Source organism: Lynx rufus, unplaced genomic scaffold (genome assembly GCF_022079265.1).
Source record: "Lynx rufus isolate CCGP_SWC_20201006 ecotype Redwood Valley unplaced genomic scaffold, mLynRuf1.p SCAF_21, whole genome shotgun sequence".
Taxonomy (NCBI): domain Eukaryota; kingdom Metazoa; phylum Chordata; class Mammalia; order Carnivora; family Felidae; genus Lynx; species Lynx rufus.
Genome location: NW_025814836.1, coordinates 26,347,539 through 26,362,871, shown reverse-complemented (window position 1 = coordinate 26,362,871; position 15,333 = coordinate 26,347,539). Strand labels below are relative to the sequence as shown.

Here is a 15,333-nt window from a genome sequence, read left to right as displayed (position 1 = left end):
CCGCGGAGGCCCAGGCGGGCCGGGAGCGCGCACCGGTGCTCGGAGCGCCCGCAGGCCTGCAGCCGGGCCGGGCGACCGTGCAGTTCGCGTCGGAGATGAGCTTCTGGGGCGGCTGCTGCGGGGGCGCAGGGGGGGTGCGCGGGGACGCGGGGTGGGGGCCGCAGCCGCGGAGGGGAGACGGTGGGGCCGGGGAGGAGAGGGCTCCGCAGCCGGTGCCCAGACGGGGGAGGCTGGAGGTCTGTGCCGTGACGTGGGGGCTGCAGAACGGCGGCCGCCCCTGCGGCCTGAGCCCCTGGGGACCGTGGTGCCCTCAGTTCTGGGCACTTGGGGTCGGAGGGCTGAACGACCTAAGTGGAGGGGCCCAGGCGGCGTGGGATGCGGGGGCATCTGGGGCAGAGTGGGGCTCCGGGTAAGAGGTACAGGCTTCTGCGCATCCAGGTGACCTCGGTCTTGGGGAGCGAGTGGGGCCACATCCCCCTGCTGCGAATGGCAAGGGCAGCCTCGGTCTCTCCTCTTCTGGAACCAACCAAATGTGTGAAGAGGTCAGCACTGAGGTCTGTGTGTGCGTGCGTCCCTGTGCCTGTTGTTTCTTGTAAAGGTGTGAAAAATGGTTGTAAACCAAACGACGACTTGAAAATCCTTTTCGGAGATTGTGATGGGCTGCCGGGCTGTAAGGAAGCCCTGGACGGGGACTTGGGGACTTAGGGACTCCCGGGTTCCGGACCCGGCTTCACCCCGTAGTGGCTGTGTGATTTGGGGCAAGTCACTTAACCTCTCTGAGCCTCAGTTTGTTCCAAGATGAAGTGAGACACTGATCAATGTCTCCGTGCCAAGTGAAGTCACACACGGATATTCCTAGGAGGCAGCAAAGACCAATGAGGTAACCACATTAAAAAGAATTAAGGGGGCGCCTGGGTGGCTCAGTCGGTTGAGCGTCCGACTTCAGCCCGGGTCACGATCTCGCGGTCTGTGAGTTCGAGCCCCGCGTCAGGCTCTGGGCTGATGGCTCAGAGCCTGGAGCCTGTTTCCGATTCTCTGTCTCCCTCTCTCTCTGCCCCTCCCCCGTTCATGCTCTGTCTCTCTCTGTCTCAAGAATAAATAAACGTTAAAAAAAAATTAAAAAAAAAAAAGAATTAAGCACAGGGGCGCTTGGATGGCTCAGTCGGTTGACCTTGGGACTCTGGATTTTGGCTCTGGTCATGATCCCAGGGCTTGGGATCCAGCCCCGCTTTGGGCTCTGCGCAGAGCATGCAGCCCGCTTTAGAGTCTGTCTCTCCCTCTGCCCCTCTGCCCCTCTCCCCCACTCTCTCGCTCTGTCTCTAAAAATAAAATAATTTTTAAACATAGGGAAAAAAGATGTTTTAAAAAAAATTAAGCACATCAAAAATGCTACAAAAATATCTGAAGGAAAATTGGAGCACTGTTTATCCAAAAGTAAGTTTTTGTCATGTACAAAGTGCTCTTACGAATTACTAGGATGTTTGCAAACAACCGAACAGACAAAACGAATGCATCAGATGGGAACAGATACTCTGCAGAAAAATTAACAGGGCTAAGAAGGCAGTGAAAAGTTGCAGGACCTCCCTCATAGGGAATCCTTCACTAAAACATTAAAACAAGCGCCCACTTTCACACCTATCGGCCGGGCAGATAAAGAGGTCTGTTAATTCCGGGTAGGAGAGTGTATGTTTTAATACGCTGCGGGCAGGAGTCTAAATTTATGTAACCTTCTGGGAGGAGACCAGCCTATCAAAATGTGAGTTTACTTGTGCTTTGACCAAGAAACTCCTGCACAAAGCCAAAGATTGATCATGCAATCGGAAACAAATCTGTTTGTTGGCGGAGTAAAGAAAGTTACAGGGTATTCATTCAGTGGACTATTAGGTAGCCGTTAAAACAGTGAGACACAGAGGAAGGGGAGCCCGGCTGGGACAGGAAATATTCTCTGGAGCACAGGCAGCAGGCTGGAAACGGTTGATGGGAAGTCGGCTGTTCTAACCAAGAGCAATTTATTCTCTACGAAGGAAAAAAATGGTGTTGAAAACTCAGTTTATGAGGGCTGATGGGGGGTGGGAGGGAGGGGAGGGTGGGTGATGGGTATTGAAGAGGGCGTCTTTTGGGATGAGCACTGGGTGTTGTATGGAAACCAATTTGACAATAAATTTCATATATTTTTAAAAAACTCAGTTTAAGAATTGTTAGTATTATTTAAATTCTTAACTCTCCCCTATGAATGTTTTATATGTGCAATGTGCACTGACAGGGAATATATATATACATATATATACATATATATATATATATATTTTTTTTTTGCCAAAAATATATATTAAAAGACAAGGGTATTGTAGGTAGGAGAGTCAGTGCGCAGCTCAGATTGCCTGGATTCAGATCCCAGCATCGCCACGTAACTAGCTGTGACCCTGGCAAGTCACTGACCCTTGCAGACTTTAGCGTCCTCATTGGGAAAATGAGAAAAATCATAGCGCTACCTCCTGGGGTTGACATAGGAGCCGAAGGTTTTAACGGATGGGTTGGCAATCGGAATGGTGGCTGGCGTACCATGAATGTTCATATGTAACATATCATATGCGTCTTGAGTGAGAAAAAAGAAATAACTAGAGATGTTTGTGTATGTTTATACATCGATGTGTTTAGAGGATTGGCTTCTAGAAAGATACAAACTGCGAGCAGGAGGGCGTGATGCCAAAGGCCGTTACTCTTTTTATTTTGTATCCTCATACACTGTGTTTAATTATTCTAATTACTAACATGTAAGCCTTTTTAAATTAATGAAAGCCTCCTTGACAAATTCAGTGTAGACTTTCTGTAAAGCTGCAGCTCAAGACCTTGTCAGCTGGGACCTGTCAGAGATTTTTTTGTTTGGGGATAAAACACAGTGAAAGCATAGCTCAGGGAAAGTCAGTCTTTCTGTAGAAAGTGATTTTCTTTTCTTTTTTTTAAATGTTTATTTACTTTTGAGAAACAGAGCATGAGTGGGGGAGGGGTAGAGAGAGAAGGAGGCACAGAATCCGAAGCAGGTTCCAGGCTCTGAGCCATCAGCACAGAGCCCGACGCGGGGCTGGAACCCACGAACCATGAGATCACGACTGAGCCGAAGTCAGATGCTTAGCCGACTGAGCCACCCAGGCGCCTGGAAAGTGACTTTAAAGTAGACATCAAACACTTAAGAGACTTATTCTTATATAAATGGAACATGGTTTTTTTTTTAAAAAAAGAGTTAACACTGTAAGAGTGTTTAATGTTTGCTCCCAGAAAACAAGAAGCCCGGAGACCTGTGGAGGTTGTGGGGGCCGGGCAGGGGCGGGGGTCGGCCCACAGGACTAGCCGCTCACGGGGCCTGGGGCTGACGTTCAGAGCTGATGGGGAGGAGGATGCAGCCCCTCTGCCGTCCCCACTGATCAGAGCCCCTCCCACCACGTCCTCAGGCCTCTGAGTAACCCAGCTGTGAGAGCAGATCTTGCTGGAATCCTAGTTGAATATTAAATCAGTGTAGATGGCGGGGGGGGGGGTGGGGGGGGGTGGGGGGGGGAGCCCTGGGGGGGTGGGGGGAGCCCGGCGGCCTCCACCCCACCCAGCTCTAGACCGCGGAGGGGTGGGCCCCTGTGTGCACACCCTCCAACCCTAAGAGCTCCTGAATGGGGTATTTGCTTTCTACTTGGACGATGGCGAGGGATCGGGTGTGCATTTCTGACGTTCATTCCGGCAGGTGCTGTCCCCACAGGCGAGTTTCCACCTGTAAGCACGCATATGCTTGTTCTTAGCCGCAGCTGGTTGTTTTCGGCGGGTCCCACTTGCCACTGTCCCGAGCACCTGCTCTGCGTGGTGCCTTTGAGCCCTCACGGCATTAGGAGATGCTGACTACCGTCCCATTGCACAGGTTGAGAAACTGAGAATCCCCTAGGGTGTCCGTGGCCCCGTAGCTAGTAAGGGGCAGAGCTGTGGCACACGCCCAGGCTCTGTTTACTTAACGAGCTTTACCGCCTCCGGCTTCCTGTGAGGAAACGCAGTGTTTACCGTGAAACGGGCAAAGAGTAAAATCCAAACCGAGGCAATCCTGAAGAGGGAAAACACGCAAACACGTCCACGGAGTCGCCGGCAAACAGGAGGGCCACCCGAGCCTACAGAAGTCAGTCTTTTCGAGATGCACAGAAACTGCTCTCTAAATACTCTGGCCTTCGCGAATTGGGAGACAGGAGCAGTGACCGAGGGAGGCGCCTTTAGGGGCCTAAGACATTTGCCAGACTGTTCCCATCAAGAGGAATTCATGCACCTCGGTGAATACCGTTGTCCCGATCTCTGAGACCTGAGAGGAGTTTGTTGCATAGACATGGTTAGGAGAGATTTTTTTTTTTTAACGTTTTATTTATTTTTGAGACAGAGAGAGACAAAGTATGAACGGGGGAGAGTCAGAGAGAGGGAGACACAGAATCTGAAACAGGCTTCAGGCTCTGAGCTGTCAGCACAGAGCCCGACGCGGGGCTCGAACCCACGGACCGTGAGATCATGACCTGAGCTGAAGTCGGACGCTTAACCGACTGAGCCACCCAGGCGCCCCAGGAGAGATTTTTAATAACGGTGTGGACCATGTCCTCAGTGATAGTTTTACTGGAGGGTGGATGTGAATCGCCCCATGCCCCCCACCGCCCGCAGGGACCGTCCCCGAAAGCCCAAGCCGTGCTGTGAAGGGTCAGTTACGAGAAGGTGTTTTGGTAGCGTGGACTGGGGCTTTCTGCTGGTGGTAAGGGCCAGAGCTGGTGGCCTCTGACAACAGAAGACCGAGCAAAAGGCGGACAGGCTGTCCGTTCGCAGGTGAGAAAATGCGAGCAACCAGTCAACACAGGGAAAGAGGCTAACCACCAGAGAAATGCGGATTAATTCAAATAACTTGGAATTTGGGGCTCCCGGGCGGCTCGGTCGGTTAAGCATTCGACTTCCATTCAGGTCATGATCTCGCGGTTTGTGAGTCTGACCCCCCGCGTCGGGTTCTGTGCGGACGGCCCGGAGCCTGGAGCCTGCTTCGGATTCGGTGTCTCCCTCTCTCCCCGCCCCTCCCCGCTTGTCCTCTCTCTCTCAAAAATATGTAACCACTGGGGCACCTGGGTGGCCCAGTCGGTTAAGCGTCCGACTTCGGCTCAGGTCATGATCTCGCGGTCCGTGAGTTCGAGCCCCGCGTCGGGCTCTGTGCTGACAGCTCAGAGCCTGGAGCCTGCTTCAGATTCTGTGTCTCCCTCTCTGACCCTCCCCCGTTCATCCTCTGTCTCTCTCTGTCTTGAAAGTAAATAAACGTTAAAAAAAAATTTTTTTTAAATAAAAAAAATAAAAAAAAATATGTAACTACTAAAAAAAAATTTTTTTTTTTAATTAACCTGGAATTTTTTTTTTTTCCGGCAGGTGGCAAAAATTGCCTCATGTGGTGACGATACCAAGTTCTGGTGACACGGTGAGTAAAATGGCCCTCATCATCCGCAGAGGGGGCTGGCATGAAGGTCGGGGAGCACGGGGATTCACAGAGAAGCAGCCGCTGAAAGTGAACACACACCTGTCCTGTGCACCAGGGACCTGCCCTTCGGGAGAACCAGCACCCCCGTCAGTCAGCATCAGCACGGGGGGCAGCCGAGACCGTGTAGATGATGTTGATTGCCGCACGATCTTTTTTTTTTTTTTAATTTTTTTTCAACGTTTATTTATTTTTGGGATGGAGAGAGACAGAGCATGAACGGGGGAGGGGCAGAGAGAGAGGGAGACAGAGAATCGGAAACAGGCTCCAGGCTCTGAGCCATCAGCCCAGAGCCCGACGCGGGGCTCGAACTCACGGACCGCGCGAGATCGTGACCTGGCTGAAGTCAGACGCTTAACCGACTGCGCCACCCAGGCGCCCCTACCGCACGATCTTTAGCTGACGCGGGGATGACTTCAACGCCCATCGACAGGAAATGGAACGGTACTGAGTTTATTCCTACGGTGAAATACTAGGCAGCAGTTACAAGTGAACTTGATCTTTATGTTTTGTTGATAGGCCTCGAACACATAAAGATGTAAAGTGATACAGGCAACACGATAGTATTTGCTTAAGCAAAACGCGCTTGCGTATGGTTACGGATGTTTCTACACACATATTTACACACACACACACACACCATACGTAGCTGTAAACAACTATGGACGTATACCAAATTCTTGGCAGGGCGAGAGGGGTGTGGACCTCTGTGTAGGGATTACAATGCACTCTGTTTGTATCTGTAATATTTTCTCACGACTGATAACACGGTGATAGATGGAAATCAAGTAAAATCGTAGCGGTCGTTGATCTAGCGGGGGTGGGGGTGCTCGCCACACGGGGCTTTGTATTAATCTGTATCTTACACTGAGTGCGGGCTCCCAGGTCAACTGTGTCGCCTGCTCCCTGCTGTACGTTTCCGGCACTCGCGAATATGATGAGCTCTCACTCCCACCGTCAGGTGCTGTTCCGCGGTAAAGATGGTTCTGGAGATGTAATGGAGGTCTCTGACCGGTTAACGTTGACGTGATGAGAAGGGAGATCCCTCTGGGTGGGCCCGACCCGATCAGGTGGGCTCTTTGGCAAGAGCGTCTGGGACTTCCCTGGAGGAGATTCAGAGCCGACGGGGTGTCCTCCCGCTGCTCGGTGAGGCGGACGGCCGCGTTGCGCAGAGGGCCACGCAGCGGATGAATTCTGCCAACAGTCACGCGAGCTGCTCCGAAAAGGCCCCCAGCCGCGATGGACAGCCTGGCGGAGACCTTGGACGGACCACCCAGCTGCGTCTGTGCTCGGCCCACAGACACCGTAGGATGAAAACTGTGTGCTGCGGGGCGCCTGGGTGGCGCAGTCGGTTAAGCGTCCGACTTCAGCCAGGTCACGATCTCGCGGTCTGTGAGTTCGAGCCCCGCGTCGGGCTCTGGGCTGATGGCTCAGAGCCTGGAGCCTGTTTCCGATTCTGTGTCTCCCTCTCTCTCTGCCCCTCCCCCGTTCATGCTCTGTCTCTCTCTGTCCCAAAAATAAAAAAAAAATAAACGTTGAAAACTGTGTGCTTTTTTTTTTTTTTTTTTAAATTTTTTTTTTCAACGTTTATTCATTTTTGGGACAGAGAGAGACAGAGCATGAATGGGGGAGGGGCAGAGAGAGAGGGAGACACAGAATGGGAAACAGGCTCCAGGCTCTGAGCCATCAGCCCAGAGCCCGACGCGGGGCTCGAACTCACGGAGCGCGAGATCGTGACCTGGCTGAAGTCGGACGCTTAACCGACTGCGCCACCCAGGCGCCCCCTGTGTGCTGCTTTAAGCCACCAAGTGTCACACAGCAATGGAAGAGGAGGACGAGCCCTGTCACGTGTCGGTTCTGGGGGCGGGGGGAGGGCCCAGAAATGAACAAACACCGCTTTGTCCCACAGGCTGGTGGAGGCGGCGGAAAAGTTGAAGACACAATCTGGAGTGGCGAGAGGGGCCATGGAGATAGGACTAGGGGGTGGCCTCCGGTTGGCCACGGCCGACTGAACCCCCACTGCTACAGAGCGCTGCGCAGTGCCCGCGAATGGGGCGTCGGCCACCACAGGTGCAGACCACGTGACGGGACGGACACCTCCCTTCCTTCCCCCGGGCCCATCGGCCGGCTGGTCTCCACCCGGCGTTTTCTGCCTCCGTGAATTCCTCTTCCACCTACAACCTGGAGGAAGCCTGTCGCCAGTGGGAGAAAATGCGGTCGACACACAGGGAGAGCTGGGAGGTAAAAAGACACGGGATCCTGAAGACGTTCGACACCCAGGTCCAGCTGAACCTGAAGCCGGCTTGATTCCCATCCTTCCCAGTTAAAGGAACCAATAAACCCCGGGGACCCCGTTACTTCCTAGCCTTGCGTCCTCGTTAATACGGACGTTCACGCAGCCCGGTAAACGGCAGGAGAAGTTCTCACACCGTACTCGCTCCCGCCATTCCTAGACTGACCGCTCATATGAACTAATTAAGCGCCGTGAAGTCTTGGAGGGCAGGTGCCTCGGTCCTGGGTGTCATCAGGGAGCCTGGAGGGAGCTCCGTGTGCCGAGACAGACGTGACGGGCGTCACGGCTCAAACGGTGCACACGCGTGAGTGAGGACAACACAGACATCTCACGAGGGGTTCTGCCGTCAGGCTGAGCTGTCTGGCTTGCCCGTGACCTGTGGGCGCCCTGAACGGAGGGAGGGGATGGAAGTTTTTGAAACGACAGCCTGATGCTCCGGACGTGCTCGCCACAAAGAGACCCGTGGACGCAGCCCAGCGCAGGCGGTTGCTGGAGAAACCGGAACTGTAGCCCTGTCCTGGGGCTGTGTGTTCGAGTCTCCTTCCAGAAGTGGGGGGGGGGGGACCATTCGCCGTCAGACCAGCAGACCAGCACTCCAACTGGGCTCCGAACCAACAGGACGGAGTCTCTAGACGTTAGAACAAACCAGGTCATTCAGATCCGCGATCAGCTCCTGCCTGGATGTGGCCTTTCTCCTGCCGAGCTGGAGCGCGGGCCTTGGGAACCTGCCTTTGCCCTGGGGGACCCAGAAGTATCCCTCACGGCTGCTGTCCCGCTGGTCGCTGCCGGACGCTGCTGACACGGAGTCCGATTCCGTCAGGGGCGGCTCAAACTCCGGCCTGTCCCTGAGGTTCGGGGGGTGCTGTGGGTACTGGGAGCCCCGGGAGCGTGGTTTCTTGTGCACGTACACCGGCCTGTCGAGTTGAGTCTCCACGCCGTCACTCCAGGACCCGTGGGGCACCCTTCCCTGGCGCTTGGGGGCCGGGGTCTGCCTCTCTGACCTGTCGCCAACATAGAAGCGAGGAGCCCCTCGGAGGCCCGCCGGGGCGTGTGGGTGGAAAGAACCTTCCATCAGCTGCCTCCGCGGGGCGTCCTCGTCTTCCTCACTCAGCTGCGGGGAGCCACCCTGCCGGGGGCCCCGGGACACAGCTTGTCGCGTGCTCCTGGGGTACACCTCCACCAGGTCCCCCAGGGCATCCATCCGGAAATGTCTCTCTGGCCAGAAAGTTGCATGGGAATTTTTGTGAGAGTCTCGCTCATTAATGATGTAGTAGCTGGGGGCCTGGGGCCTGCGACCACGAGGTGCCCAGGCCGAGGGGCACGGTCCGCCAAGGGGAGGGCTGATGTGCTGAAAGCCTTTTCGGAAAAGAGGTTCTGAGTGAGCGTCTTCGATGGGCTTTGTCAGCATCACAGGTGAGCGGGGTCTGCTCCTGCGCCGGTCACCTGTGCTCACACAAGGACCACGCGGGCGCCTGTAAGACAGAGGTGGGTAAGCGCCTGGTCCGAGCCCCTGCCTCCCGAGTGCCGCCAGCCAGGGAGGCCGTGTTCTCGGCCTTTCCCTGACCACGTTCCAGGGTGTTAACATGTGCTCTGCGGATGCACGCACAGGATGGTTTGGGGACCCGGGAGAAACAGAAGCCTTTGCTCCTGGAATTCTAGAACACCTACCGGAACGATGTGCGCGGTGCATCTCCATGGAGGGAGTAGGGCAGAGGGCGCTTTGCTAACATATCTCACCCTGAGCCCCGTTTTGTCCAGGAGCACACAGTGGGGCTAATATTAGGCCAGCGCGTGTCGGGAACGTTCCTCCGTGCCATCCCTGCCGTGGGCTGTCCGGCCGCTCCGGCACGTCCTGACCACCCGATGGTAGGGGATCCCTCCTCCCTGTCAAGGCCCCGTAGATACACTCTCTTATCGCAAGACTTCAAGTCCTCCGTGAACTTGGTCGCTGTCTTTAAGAAAAAAAAGCCCAAACCCCAACAAACCCCAGCCCCTCCCCCCAGCATTTTATCTGAATTGCTTTCACGGTTGTCGCGATCAATTCCAACAACATCCTCCGTGAGTTGGGGTCAGTGCGCACTCCCAGAGTGCATCCGCTGCTGTCTTATGTGTGAGGAAGGCTCGAACAACGACAACGGACCCCAGGTAACACAGAACGACCCCGCCAATAACTTGGCCAGCCCGGAACTGAAATATGAAAGATCTTGCCAATAATATGGCCAGTGTGGAGTTAAAAAAATAAAAGAACCAACAATTATAAAAGGCATTTTTTTCCCCTGAGGCTGTAGAAACACCTACCCTAGGTTGGCAGGAATGTTTGCTTACAGGTGATCCGGCAAAAGGCGGAGGGGGAAGAATGTGTCCTGTTTGACCCACTTTGTCCCCCCCATTTCTTCTCAGTACCAGCTGGCCCCGTGGCCGGCTGGCAGAGCTGGAATTCGACGGCCTGGCCTCCTGAAACTGCTGACGCCCTCAGATCCCTAAGGTTCTTCAACCTGCACTTCACGGCCCTGGCCATCACCGGCAGGTGTCACGGTCAGGGAGGCAGGTTTCCAGCTGGTCTGCAGATAAGCTCACCTGTTCGCGTCCTGCCCCGGCCTGGGTTTGGACGTGCCGGGAAGAGGCGAGCTGGGGCTGCGGGGGCCTGGCTGGGGACTCGGGGGGGTGTGCTGGGCAGCGGCCTCTACCCTGCCACTCTCACTGCTGCATGAGTCCCAATTGACCACGGCGCCGTTGCTCTGGGGTGTCCCCGAGTGAGCTGAGGACAGCTGGCTGCCGAGGTCGCCGTCCTTGGGAAGCCTCTTGCTGCTTTCGTCTTGGGTTTGGATTCGGGCTGCGGGAAGAGGGTGGGACGTGAGAAGGCAGGGGTGACCCGTCCGGGCTGGTTTAGCTGCAGGAACGTCAGGACCTCCAGCTGCTGGGTGTGCAAACCATTGTGTGCCTGGGGACACACCTATCCCGAGGGCAGCCACCGTTCCGTAACCCCGATCATATCCTCACGGGGAGCTGGGAGGGAGTGTGGACTCCCATGAACCCCGAGGCTTTATAGATGCATCATGTGAGATCCCCCCAGAGGCAAAGCGGGTCGTTGCCCAGCTTTAGGGCTCTGGTCGTTTACCTACACAATGCATATCATAAAGCTTATACGACAATTAAGAGCTTTTGGAAGCAGTTCACAGAGCATTCTGGAAGAAGACGTAGCCTGGAGCTGAAAGAGGGCCATCGGACAAAGCCACTGCCCTCCCGAGAGAGCTCCCGAGGCCCTCGGTTTTAAGGACCACCCGAACTAAATTATGTCCCGTTGGCAAGTAGTCCTTGACTTTCAGTGGGGTTTGATCGTGTGAGCTTCAGTCTCTTTCTGTAGCGGATTTTCATACACAGGGCGCTTTCTGAAAAGGGGGAGGGGCAAGGCTAACCCTTGGGCCTCCTGGCTCTTCCTCAGCGCCCCCCCAAGCCCCCACACCCTCACGAGGGGGACGGATCTAATTAGCTCTGCAGACACAGAGCCGGCCCGCGGAGCCTTTTAGGGCCTCAATCTCATTCATTTTCTGCAGATCCCTCCGTGGTCTCTTCGTGGCCCCGGGGGCAGACGGGGGGCCCCGGGGGCCCACCTCCTTCCTTCCGGACACACCAGCTCTCTGCACGAGGGGGAGCCTGGGCGGGAACAAGTTTGTCGGGGCCCCTGGAGAATTTGGGGAGAGAAGGCCAGGCCCAGCTGGCATTGCCCTGCGGGAGTGGGACGAGGGGTGCCCTCAGAAGGCTGCACCTGGGGCACCGACGTGGGGAGGGGGGGTCTCGCAAGGAGGAAATGGCCATCGAGAAGTACAGAAAAGTTAACAAGACAAGGGCGTCCGTATGGGTTTGCTCCAGATTTCTCTGCTGCTTTTTCTCTCCCGACTCAAACTCTCCTTCTGATTTCAGACATGTTTCGGTGCTATTCACAGGCCTGGGTATGACGGAAAAATTATACGTTTAAACCAGTATTTGTATCCCTATTTTATTGTGCCTAGTTCATTGTGAAAACCACAGTTTATCAGGCATTTGTATTGGTAGCACACCTTAAACGGCTGTATTTAAAACATTGTTTTTAATGTTTGTTTATTTTTGAGACAGCAGGAGACAGAGCACGAGCAGGGGAGGGGCAGAGAGAGAGGGAGACACGGAATTGGAAGCAGGCTCCAGGCTCCGAGCGGTCAGCACAGAGCCCAGTGCGGGGCTTGAACCCACAAACCGTGAGATCACAACCTGAGCCGAAGTCGGACGCTCAACTGACTCAGCCACCCAGGTGCCCCCGAACTGCTGTATTTTTAAATGCCCCCCCACCCCCCCAGCCCCAACTGAGGCATGAGGCATTTTTGTTTCTACTTACCCTCTACCATTTGGGCAACCTTTTTCTTGTCTTCAGATCTGGCCTAAAATGCAAATGATAAGCATGTTTGTTTTGGTTTTAGCAGGAAGAAGTAATGAACACTATTCTGGGGGAGGGGGGGAATTCACGTGTGACGGCTCACGCCTTGGGCCAAGAGCCTACGACTGCTATCACTTGGGGACAGCGTACTCGGGGACTCGGGCCTTGCTTAAATGAATAAACGCCGACACCCCAGAGCTGAAGTTATACCCAGCAGGTTTTATTTTTAGGGCCAGCTGTTCGACAGACCGGGTGTCGATTCTGCCAATATGGTCAACCTGAGACACGGATGAGAAAATACAGATCAACATGGGACGTGTATGTTTCCCCCAAACGCCTTCTGTAGCTTCACATCCGTTTCTTATGATTGTTCACAGAACTGTTTCTTTGCCTGAGCCGATACCCACAGGAGTTATGGTTTTCAAAGTTGAAAAAGGCGGATGTTTTTGCGTGGGGCTCTGGGACTGGGGTGGGGCGAGGAGGCAGCCAGGAGTGGAATCGTAGGGAGGCACCGCCCACTCTCGGCTGCGTGGGGCAGGGTCAGCGGGAGCCCGAGAGCCCGTGCCTCCCTTGCCTCACCCCGTCCTGGCCGGGGCGGTGTGCAGAGAGGGGACACCATGCCCACGCTGGACCTGTTAGTCTCCTTCTGACCGTCCTGAGAGCTAAGTCCCAGATGGGAGAGGGGGTGACGACACCGGAGCCTGAAAGTCATGAAAAAGGCGCGTCTTTGGGTCCAAACAGAGTGCGTGGGCTCAGATGTGCAAGTTGGCACAGAACGGGAAAGGGGCCCTTTTTCCTTCCTGTGAGTGGGTCGCGGCCCACAGAAGAGCCCTGCACCCTGAGTCCCCGGGGCAGCCACAAGAGGGCGCTGACGCGCTCAGGGCATCAGCAAGGCCTTGGTGGGGGTGGGGGGGAGTCAGCTAGTTCCTGGGCCAATGGGAGCTGTCCCTGGGATTTCTTAGAAAGAACTCTGCTGGAGCCTGGGGGAGGCGTGGCCTTGTGTCCCGGAGGTGACCAAGAGTCCTCGGAATCCGGAAACGTGACCTCACCGGTAGTCCCTTGCGGGCGAGAGCTGCTCCGCGAGGGACACGCAGTCACGACGGCAGAGACGAGGCGGTGCTTACGTTTTGGATTTGCATTCTGAGCTGCTGGTTGCTGAGCTTTAAGGATCTTGCGATGCTCTGAAGGTAATAGATGACCATGCTGGGACGGAAGAACACAGGCCACGCGTGAGCCCCCCTCGCCTCCCGCTGCCGGCCACCCCGGGGCACGCTCGCGGCCAGGCTGGTGCGGGATGATTTCAGCGTCTGTCCGACAAGACGACGATAGCGGCATTCGGCCCCATCGCAGCGGCCTCGGCGGAACGAAGCCCGCCGTCCCTCCCTCCGCGACTCCCGCCTGGGTCATCAGGCTCTACGCGGGACTTTGCAACGAACTCGTGGCTTTTATTGGGTTATTGGAGAGCAGCGCTCTCTCGGTGGCCAGGGCTGCAGAAGTCCCCCAAGCCTGGCGGGGAGGGGGGTGTGTGCGTCGCGTGTGGTACTCACAACAGCAGCAGTGTGGCCGGCAGGATGACCACGGGGCTGCTGACGTACCCCACCGCGGAGCCGAACCACGCGGGGAAGTCCTCCTCGATGGTCTCCGACACGACGTCGTACATCTTCTCTTGTCCGCTGCGAGGAAGACAGAACCCCAGATGGCGTTGTTTTTGGCAGGAGGACTCTACGGACCGTCAAGCAACAGCCGTGTGGCCGGAGCCCCGTCCTCGGAGTCAGGTGCCAAGGGAGGGTAGATACCCCAAAGTGTAAGACATGCAACATTCCTAAGCTTTTGTATGATTTGTCGACTGATGGGAGATTCGAAGGTGGAGTCAGCGATCACCGTGTGTGCGTGTGCGTTTTAAGGCCGGTAAATGTCCCCGATAGTTTTGAACCCGACCCGAAGGGAAAGCTAGGCAGAGCGCTCTGGGCCCTGCTACCCTGATGCAGTTAGAGAAGTAACATAGAATGAAAAGGGACGTGGGTTAGCGTTTGATAACGGCTTCCTGAGCTCTGGAAGGGACGAGCGCCCAGGTGACCTCCTCTGTCGCACAGCAGGCTGTACTGTTTTGATAGGCGCTATCTTTTCCAGAAGAGCACGGAGATGCTTTCCCAGCCTGCCGTCAGGGAAAGGGCGCTCACCGGTCCTGGACTCCCGGGCTGTGGGTTCGAGACCCTTCTCTGCTGTTGACCTGTTCCGTCGGCCGGGAAGAGAATTCCCTTCAAGGCAGGGGCCCTTTCCCTAGAGCTCAGTCGCTCAGGGCAGAGGAGACAGAACCGAAGTAACTTACCCGAAGGGCCCGCAGTTCAGAGACGGCTTGTACCGAGCAATAGCAAAGACGGTGGGCAGCATGCACAGAAACAGCATGAACAGGAGCATCGCCAGGTAGAAGTTGTTGGATCTGCGAAGAAACCGCGTGCCGAGTCCCTTCTGTGACAGTTGACACGATGATATGCCCAAACCGACACCCACACCGAGGCCCTGACTCTTTAGACAGAAAAATCCTCTTCCTGCAGGAGGCTCCCGGGGCATGGGGGGGGCGGGGAGGGAGCTCAGTCGGTTGAGCCTCCGACTTCGGCTCAGGTCGTGATCTCACGGTTTGTGGGTTCGAGCCCCGCGTCGGGCTCTGTGCTGACAGCTCGGAGCCTGGCGCCTGCTTCAGACTCTATGTCTCCCTCTCTCTCTCTGCCTTTCCCTGCTTGCACTCTGTCTCTGTCTCTGTCTCTCTTCCCAAAATAAATAAATATTTTAAAAATAAAAAAAAAAAGATGCTCGGGGGGTGCAGGAGTGGCTCAGTCAGTTAAGCGTCTGACTCTTGATTTTGCTCAGGTCATGATCTCAAGGTTCGTGGGTTCTGCCCACATCAGGTTCTGTGCTGCTGCACGGGGCCTGCTCGAGACTCACTCTCCCTCTCTCTCTGACCCTCCCCTGCTCGCTCGCTCTCTCTCAAAACAAAGAAACATTTTTTAAAAAGTTTAAAAGGACGCTCAGGGGACTGTTGAAGGCAACGCTGTTCCTAGCAGCGCGGGGAACACCCCACGCGCCCACCGACAGGAGCAGGGATAAAGGCCC

The 15,333-nt window shown here is 55.5% G+C and overlaps 1 protein-coding gene across 1 annotated transcript in view; it reads right to left on the bottom strand.

Moving 5' to 3' along the window:
* Nucleotides 1-7,311: 7,311 nt before the first annotated feature.
* Nucleotides 7,312-15,333, bottom strand: part of TMC3 (transmembrane channel like 3) — a 39,903-nt gene continuing 31,881 nt past the window's right edge. Inside the window, exons 17-22 of the mRNA XM_047086844.1 lie at nucleotides 14,552-14,662; nucleotides 13,770-13,895; nucleotides 13,347-13,425; nucleotides 12,184-12,226; nucleotides 10,392-10,647; nucleotides 7,312-9,286 (exon numbers count right to left, since the gene is read on the bottom strand). Of these exons, the coding sequence (XP_046942800.1) occupies nucleotides 8,443-9,286; nucleotides 10,392-10,647; nucleotides 12,184-12,226; nucleotides 13,347-13,425; nucleotides 13,770-13,895; nucleotides 14,552-14,662 (1,459 nt within the window). The 3' untranslated portion in view covers nucleotides 7,312-8,442. The remainder of the gene's footprint in view (nucleotides 9,287-10,391; nucleotides 10,648-12,183; nucleotides 12,227-13,346; nucleotides 13,426-13,769; nucleotides 13,896-14,551; nucleotides 14,663-15,333) is intronic.